Source organism: Accipiter gentilis, chromosome 2 (genome assembly GCF_929443795.1).
Source record: "Accipiter gentilis chromosome 2, bAccGen1.1, whole genome shotgun sequence".
In the NCBI taxonomy this organism is placed as follows: Eukaryota; Metazoa; Chordata; class Aves; order Accipitriformes; family Accipitridae; genus Astur; species Astur gentilis.
Genome location: NC_064881.1, coordinates 12,509,633 through 12,519,083, shown reverse-complemented (window position 1 = coordinate 12,519,083; position 9,451 = coordinate 12,509,633). Strand labels below are relative to the sequence as shown.

At 44.7% G+C, this 9,451-nt stretch overlaps 1 protein-coding gene across 1 annotated transcript in view; it reads right to left on the bottom strand.

Moving 5' to 3' along the window:
* Positions 1-6,597: 6,597 nt before the first annotated feature.
* Positions 6,598-9,451, bottom strand: part of TGS1 (trimethylguanosine synthase 1) — a 31,137-nt gene continuing 28,283 nt past the window's right edge. Inside the window, exon 13 of the mRNA XM_049825663.1 lies at positions 6,598-9,450. Coding sequence (XP_049681620.1) covers positions 9,337-9,450 — 114 coding nt within the window. The 3' untranslated portion in view covers positions 6,598-9,336. The remainder of the gene's footprint in view (position 9,451) is intronic.

Sequence of the window (9,451 nt, the reverse complement as noted above, 5' to 3'; positions counted from 1 at the left end):
TAGACCCAGTTGCATCATTTCTTTTCTGAGTTACACCCAGCAGCTCCACTTCTGCACTGCAGCTCCGGAGCTGCCCTGTCCCGAGCACCCGCAGGCGTAAGGACAGACAGCATCCGTCTGCTCTCGGTGGCTCACAAGATCGAGAGGAATGGGAAAGAAGTGGAGGCAGTGTGTGAGATAACCTGTCTAGATAACTGTGGTGTTTACACAGCAGCATCTGATATTTTAGGAAACCCCACAGTAGATATATAATTAACAGAATACTATTTATTATTAGATTAATCTCTGAGCCAACACCTGTAAGGGTGGTGCATGTCCGCAGCTCTCACATGAGGGGACATACAGTTTTAGTCCATAGAAAAAGCCATGGAAGGGAAAGAATGATAAATTTGGAGAGGCAGCCAGGATTTGGGTGTTCCCTGTCCTGTGCTATGCCAGTGATACTCCAGTTCCCTGCTGCCTTTCGCTGCTTCAAACCAGCCCTCGCGGCTCGGAGCAGGAACAGCCCCGTGTGCCCCGCATTCACAGGGACCTTGCCTGCAGCTGCTTTCACAGTCCCATCTGGGACTGCTGTTCCCTAGAGAATGAGATACTGGTAGTTTGCCAGCCGGCCTGAAATCACTCAGCTCAAACTGAAATGAATTTCAAGTGAAGTCAAAGTGAAATTATATTGACATGCAAAGTAGAAGTGTTCAGTTGCTGTCTGTAGAGACAGACAGACATAGAAATTAGGAGAAGCAGCACAGATGGCTAGCAGTGGTTTTTTTTTTTTTTCCTTTTTTTCTTTTTTTTAGCTCCAGTTGGCTCTCCAGTTCTTCCAGCTAGAGAGCATCAGGATGCTGAGCTGGGGTTCAGTCCCTGGGTAAGGCACCCATTATCTCTAGGTACCTCTAGACTGGTAGTTTAACTGGGATCAATAACACTTTTCTAAAATTAATTTTGTGGTTGCCCGCCTTACTGTGGCTCACATTGCAGCATAGTCCTGGAGTGTGCAAGCTGGATTCCTGCCAGGGGAAGCTTAGCCAGAAGATCAATTCAACCACCAACGTGCACTCAGCTCATGGGACTGGATTAGAACTGGTGTGTGATAAAATCCCAGTGATGTGTGCCACATGGGGCTTCTGCACTGGCTGTTTTCCCCTGTAGCTCTCTTCCCAGGGTGCTGCATGACTTGCTTATGTGGACCTGGCTCTGGTAACCTATCCTGCATGGCTGGACACCGATTTTGGAATTGGAATCTGGGTTGCCATGGTAGGAAGGCAGTATGACAGAAAGAAAACTGGGAACCTCGCCTTGGCTACAAAGAAGAGATTTGGGGCTCATGCCATCCATGGTACCAAGTAAGCATTCAGCTAGAATAACCAGGCATCAGCAAGAAGTCATGACTTCAAAACTTCTACTGTATACTCTTACGTGTATTGTTTATTCACAGCTCTTTGTGTTAACCCCCAATGTTCTTAGCAAATATGTTTTATAGTACAAGCAGCAAACTGCAGCACTGCTATTTTCTCTTGCAACCAGAAAACTAACAGTTATCACACCTCGGCAGCAAAGTGTCACTGCCTCAGGCCACTGACTCGTTTTGACCTATTTTTAATGAAAAAAACTAACCAGGAAAGGACAGTACGGGTGCTAGCCCACATAGATGGGGGCTGGCGACTGGTTGCACTGCCTCCTTCCCCCAGCTTTCTTCAGAGACCCATGGCAAGCTTGAAGTGTTTCAGATGCTGTGAAGAGGGCACCTGGTACCAGCCTGCTGCCTATCTGGGTCACATTGGCCAGGTTTTCTTTAACCCCAGCACAGGACAGCTGGCTCCCAGGCCTACTGGCTGAAGCATCTCTGGTATTTTTCTTTAAAACTCAGTTTGCCTGGTGTGCTACAGCACTTGGGAGTCCTGCTGTGGCCAGCATGCAGCAACTCGTGCATTTACTTCCTCTGCGATAAGCTGCGGAAAATGAGACTGCTGGTGGGGATCCTAGCATTGCCACTTGGCGTGTAGTCTCAAAAACATGACTTGCTACCTGTCACCAAGGTCATCTGATTGCTCTTCTAGCGTAAATGAAAAATAAAATTCACTGCATGGCCTGAAAGGCAATACAAAACTCATATTGCAGACAAAGAGAGGAAAGGAAGAGGCAGTGTTTGCTTAATACAACCTGGACTCCAGCAGGAAATTGATCTTTTCTTAGTGATAGGACAAGGGGTACTGGCTTTAAACTGAAAGAAGGGAGATTTAGATTAGACATAAGGAAGAAATTCTTCGTTGTGAGTGTGGTGAGGCACTGGAGCAGGTTGCCCAGAGAGGTTGTGGCTGCCCCATCCCTGGAAGCGTTCAAGGCCAGGTTGGACGGGGCTTTGGGCAACCTGGACTAGTGGAAGGTGTCCCTGCCCGTGGCAGGGGGGGTTGGAACTAGATGATCTTTAAGGACCCTTCCAACCCAAACCATTCTGTGATTCTATAATAATACTGCTTTATCTAAGTTATTGCAAATTGCCATGGATTTTGCCATTCCTCTTTGCTCACAATAGTCCTGCTGTGCAAAGCAGCAGCATCATTAGCATCAGTAAATCTGTGCAGTAATCCAGACCTGCTCTCAGGCATTCCTTCCAACACCTGCACTAGCCTGGGCATGATGATCTGCTTTTTCTTTCTCTCTTAAAACTCATGAACTGTCTGCAAGAGCAAATACCAATAAACTGTGATCTATAAATTCTGGTTCTTTATATTTCTCACCCAAGCAGTTGACTTCCAAGCTGAGACCCACTGCTCCTTGGAATTTCTTCTCCTGGCAGTTTTCCCAGGTCCCTAATCCCCACCGCTTATCATATCTGTCCACATGCTCTGAGCTGGCCAAATACTCAGGTTCACTTCTCTCATGGTTCATAGCTGTCAAACACCTGCTCATCACTGGTTCTTCCTCTGTGATGAGTTGAGATCGTGAATCTTCTAGAGCTTTTTGAGTCTTCTGTGCTGGCATAGCTCATTCTTTTTAGCTAACTGGACAGTGCTAATTTTGCCAAATGGGCCAGGTTGGATTTCTTCTTGGAAGGCCTTGATTCTTCAGCCTCTGCATCCCTTTGCAAACTGGTTTTCTACTTGCAAAGAGATTAATTGATTTCTCCACTTTGAATTTTTATAACAAGTGATAAGAACGTTGGATTAGGTCATTCTTCTCATTAACAGAGAAAATAAACGTGCAGGAAGTCAGAGTGTTTCCCACTTTAACTTACTTCTTATAATAATTTCCCCCAGTTCTTTAAACAAAGCTGACAAATCAGAGCAGCAGCAGAGACAAGCAGCATAGTCAATCCCAAATGCTGAAAAATCATGTCAGCCTCCCTCCATTTCTGTGCCTTAGGCCAAAACATGAGGTGGACCTGCCTATGAAGCAATTGCAAAATAGTTACATTTCGGACATTCTTATCTGATTTCTGAACTATTATAATGCATCCAGGTCTTGTTTTTGTGTCAGCTGTTTCTGTTTGTATTTTTTTTTTTTAACTGCAAGGACTACAGATTTATTTTTGGATGAAAGCTTGTTCTTTTTCCAGACAATGCTCTTTACAAGCTGCAGAAAAAAATCAAATGACTGCCAGTAAAGTCACAAAACTTGGCAACAAGAAGCTAAAGTGGACAGAAACAGTGTCTATTGCAGAAGCTACAATTCAGGCACCGTGGCATTCAGCTCTGCGGCCTGAATGTGGCTCCGTTGGCCCTGGGATCTGTCCTGCTCCCAGTACTCAGCTCATTCCTGAGCCATCAGGAGCCCTTGCTTGTAGAAGATGTCCACTCTACATTACATGACCACAAAGGTTGTTCTCAAACCTGATACTTAACAGCACCTCATCTAGATAGGGTTAATGGAAAACCTGGCTGGTAATTACTGTATTAGGTGAAGAACCTCCACGAGACTCGCATTTCTTGGAAGAACCGGGCTTTTTGGTGTCAAAACCCAGCACTAAAAGCACTTCCCGGAGCGTGGTTTCTCCCACAGCAAGAGCCGCAGCCCTGGGTTCCCCGCAGAGCCGCTTCCTGGGGAACTCCAGCTTCTCGTTTGGGCACAGTCGCTTTCCAGAAGTACAGATCTGAGCCTGAGCTGCAGATAATATTGTGTCTGCTGGAACATCCAAACGCTGTGACGTCTGAGGGAATCCCTTGGGTAAGCCCAGCTGCAACCTGCATCCACGGAAATCATCCCCACACCAGCATGGACGTTTGGCATGGGCAGTCCCCCCCAGCGACCCTCTGGGGCAATGGGCTCTGCCAGTTTGGAGTTCTTGTGAGCAAAGCTGTCCATGTTTAACCTTCCTAGGCAGAGTTTTCGATTAAGTTCGCGTATACCAGGAAAGCGGAGCATACAATTTGCTCCCCTGTTTGACATAATCATAGGCTGTCCCGGTGCCTGGAACAATTTAATGAATACCTTAGGACGGGTTTTGCTGTCAGATCATAATACCACCTTTCACAAAAGCTCTTGCCACTGTCACCATCACTGTGTCTGACACTGTGACAATGTGAATAACCCCCAGAGCTCTAGGTAGCGGTGCACTGATAGGATGAACGTATTTATTCAACCTGCATCAACCTGCAATAACTATGCAGAGGAACATCCTCTCTGATGCCCATTCTTTGGCCACAATTTTAGGATAGAGGCTGGGGAAAGGTATTTCATTACTCCCACTACACCAAAGGCACACTGTGAGCCTCTGTTACGTTTACGCATTGCTAAAGCTCTGGTGATGCCATTGCATTCCTCTAATAAACCACAGGGGTTTCACAAGAAGGTTGCAGCGCAACCTTGAGAAAAAGGAAGAAAATGAGTTGAGCCACAGAGACGGGAAGGATCGCGCTGTCATCAAACCCAGACTGCCTCCAACAGCACTTTTTTTCCCTCACCGGTCTGAGAGCCCAGAAAACCGGAGTGACATTCTGGGTTTTCAGTGAAGCCCATGCTGCTGGGAAGTGCTTTGAAACTCGCTCCAGTTTTGGAACGTCTTGAGGTGACAGGCCAAGACCTCTGAGATGTGCCGAAAGGAAGACCTCAGAAAACACATTTGCATGAGACTTGAGGAAGGGTGCACAAGGGGTTGATGGCAAAACCATGCTCCCTGACACCCGGACACCCCTGTCATGATGTGCTAAAAGGACACTGATCCTTGGGCCTTTATACGGAGAAATCCGGGGCTGACTCTTGGGCTTGCAGGGACATTGCAGAGGGTGCTTTGCAGAGCTGTGTGGCGGCCGGCCTCGGAATTCCCCTGTGCAGGGAAACCCTTGAGCAGAGCCCAGAGCTGCCAGGGCTCCCAGGCGGGCTGCTGCCCTCCCCACCTCCGCCCCAGGCAACAGCCCTGCTCGCAGCAGCATCCCTCAGGCACTACCAAAGCCTCAGGCATCTTTAAGAGACACCACAGGACCACGCTGAGTAGAGGTGGAAACCAAACCCTGAGGCGGACAAGCCTTGTTTGCAGACGCGGCCTTTTCCCCTGCCTCCTCCCTGCACGGCTGCAGCTAGGATTTTCACTGTTTGGGTAGGTCGCCAGCCTCACTAGAGTCGATCATTCCAGCTGGTTTTAGCCATTCCTCTTGCTTCCTTTCAGCTAGCGATGACTTCTGCAGCCGCCCGAGTAACACGCAGGGGGTTTTTTTTGGTGTGAATTATTTTGGGCTTTTGGGGGACTTGACTTAACTGAATCAACACAGCATCACTCTTACAAGTACTTTCCCAGAGTGTGTATATGGATAATACTCTGCCCTGACGGAGCAGGCTGGACCGCTTGACAGCTTCACCGTCTGACAGCTGAAACAGGAGAGGGTCTGAATTGATTTCAAGCCTTGTTTCAGAGCATTTAGTCCTTCGCCACTGCACCATACACTTGCAAAAAATATCTCTGTTCTGTTTTCATACCGAGATCTAAAACTTCCTCGCCGCTGAAAATCAACTTTATTTAAGTACTGTGGACCACACCAAGGTGTTCCAGTGGCAGGAATACTAAGATACCTGTGTTGGAAAGGCTATACCAGCAATGGTAAATTAGCTCACACTATGTGTTAAGATTACCCTCCTTCCTTGGCATTTGGAGGTGGGAGGATTTGCATGTGAGGGGAGGACAGTTAAAGCAAACGGTGAATATGAGGCATATGAAAGCAGAGAGAGTAAACCAAGTGAGAATGACCCAATTTTCTACTGATTTGTTCAATGAGTTACTGCAAGTAATTTTTTTCTTCTGCTATTTATGGGGTTTCCCTCTTCTAAATGTTACCACGGTCACTGTGGTGTAACATTAATTTGTTTATGTAACCCCCGAGTTGCACATATAGACCCAGATGTTATTTCAGAACCACTACACTTGGGGAAGATTTTCTAAAACCGTACATTAAAACTTCACGGAACAGTGATTTTTTACCATAACACTAACGGGCCCTCCTTCAGAGAAGGGCACAACAGTAACTGTCCTACCATGAAGAGACGGTTGCTCTGCCCTGCTGATGCTCTGCTCTAGTCTCCTTGAACCTGCAGTTAGGCTTCAGCTTTGTAACACGCTTGTTTTAACTGTATGTTCCATTGCTTCTCTTCATACCATGCACCAGAAAAAGAAACTGATGGGCTTGGTTTAATATTGGATTTAATTAAGATAAACCTAAAAGATTAGGAGCGCAAGAGCATAGTGGAAAGTGTAAAACAGTATGTATTTATTGCATTTAGTCCAAATATTAGTTAACTTCCCCCCCCAAAAAAAAATCTGCATTTTTTCCTACAGCTTATTTTGTGGCTTAAAATTTGTAAAAGACCAAACCTCTATGAGTATTTACTTTACAGTAGCAACACAACTTCTTTGTAGCCTAATATAGCATATGCAAAATACTACTCGAATCCTCAAAGGGTATTAAAACTCTCAGCATGAGATGTCCAGAAATTTAACTATGTCTCAGACCATGTTCACTTTTTTTCTACAACATAAAGCAGAGTAACATTTTACAGAAGGTCACATCATGAATGAAGCTGCCCCCCATGAAGTGTTTATTGGTTGATATTACTAACAATGAAGTAAAAATACTCATAGATGTATTTTAGGCTTAACAGATTGACTGATTCACAGTCCTGGGGAACCTCACCTGTTCTGTCTGAGTGGAAAGCTGAGAGCAAACATTTATCACAACCCAGCAGAGTGTATTCTGACTTCAAGTTGTATTTAAAAAAATAAAAATAAAAAAAGACCTTTTGTACTTGTTGGTTACAGAGAGCAACAGCTATGAACAAGGATATTTTTCCACTTTTGGTGCTTCATGTGCTTTCAAAGCTCAGCAGAGACCTTTGATAAATTGTTTCTTTTTACCAGTAAGTTCATCATATTGGAAGTAAACATTAAAACAGTAAATATTGTAACTTTTATGTCATATTTCAGCTTCCACATCTTGCAATGACACTGAACAAAATCTGACTACTTTCCTGAAGGTAAAAGCAAATTCACTGGTATTTCCCCCATAGAGCTTCCTTTTAGAGGAACAGCATCAGCAAGATCTCAAAATGCTTCTAAAGCTACTCTTTAGGGAGGAAAAGAGGACTAAAGAGTAAGACAGCAGTATTTCTGTAAGCAACAATAAGCCAAATATAGTAAAATTTTAGTGTACAGAATACTGTGATATACACAGTATAAATTATTCTTCATTTGGCCTCATGACTCTTTCTTGGATTTTTTTTGCAGCTTGTAGTGACAATTTAACAGCATCATTGCATACACGTGCTACTGCTACAAGAGGTTTGGACCTCCTGTAATACTAGCACTCTTGCCAACCTCCCCTGCCTCCTAGTAGCAAACTTCTAAGGAATATTGAAGAGCAGATAATTTCTTTCCTTTATAATTCCCTTTAAATATTGACAGAGAGGCCGGCACTATCACAGCACTTCTTGCTGTAATACAGTGGCAAAATGCAGTGATGCACATCAGTCAAATTATCATCAAAGTAATCTAAAATACCTTACATGAAGCGTGGATGTAACAGTCATTAACAGTTCAGCACTCATCTGGTACTGGATGGACAGTAAAGCTAGAAAGAAATAATTTCCCAAGTGCTATTTTACTGCACTACATACTTGCACCGAGTCAGACTGTATGTGTTTTTTAACATCCCATACACACACAAACACTTTGGTCTCCTAACTGATTTGGAGAGTTGGATTGCATTCCTTATGGGGGCAAAAAAAAATCCTCTTATTTGGTTATTCTACACAGTTATTCTATAGAGTTTTGTCTGTCAGCACTAATGCATGGTTTAGTGCTTAATCTCTGCTGCCTTCAGCATCCTGCTGCACTCCAAGCAGAGGAAAAGCAGCACTAATTTACTGTCTTAGAAACTATATTCCTACACTCTGACCTTGAAAACAGGCTCAAAATTGACCTTGGGGACTTACTGAAAGCGCATTTCAGTGAGCGCGCCATATCCATACCCCTCTCACCTGCCTCCATTTCTGCTTGGAGAAAGAAGTACCAAAAGCCACTCTTGCCCCCTAAACCCCGAGTGGGAGCAGAGAGCCCTCACCAGGGAAAGCTGGGGTCCCTCTGCCCTTCCCAAAGCTTGTGCAAGGATCCAAAAGGCCTCAAAAGAGGGGGGACACATACTCCTCTGGTTACCGAGACAAACCCCCAGTCAGAAGGTTTCTTCAAAATATTTTTGTTACAAAGAGGCTAGCAAGGAAGAAAAAAAATAAAATAAGTAACAAAACCCAGGGGGTAGAGCCCTGCTGCCAGCCACAAACATGCCCTGCTCTCTCCCCGTGCTGCAACAAGCCAGAGGACTCCCTGTAAGAAACATGTGGACCTTCATCCTACAAAGAAAAAGTGAAAAGGTTTCCCAGTGAGCACCGAGCCAGAAAGGTGAACTGCAGTTAACCTCTGGTGGTGTACCTGACCTTCTCGTTCCACCTGATGTTCAGATGCTTTTGTTTCTCAAGCACAGACGCAGTTCTTGACACCCGATTCCTTTCAGGCTATTCTTTTTGACCCTCTGGATGCTCAAAACTGGAGCATGTACAGGAGTAGCACGTGTGAGAGTTGCAAAGAAATCCTGAACTCCCTTTCAACAGGTTGGACTTGAACCTTGCAAGACTGCATTTTATAAAGAACTTTTTTTTCTACACTCAGAGCTCCTCTACATTTACAATTTTATCAAAATTATTATAAAACATTTATTGACAGTAGCAATAAACAGAACAAATTTCTGTAAACAGAAATTAAAGCGGAAAATGGCTTTAAGTCATTTTTGACCAGCCAGCTGTACAAAAGCTTAAGCAAAGCAGCAGTCAGGGAGGTTGGATTTGGAAGAATCCACACAGAGTTCAGATGTCATTCCTTATTAGATCACCAAAATAAGCTGTTATTGTCTTCAGTTTGTTATTGAGAAAATTTTGTTCTATTTCAACTTTTCCTCCTGGCCCTGCTAAGGAAGCCACC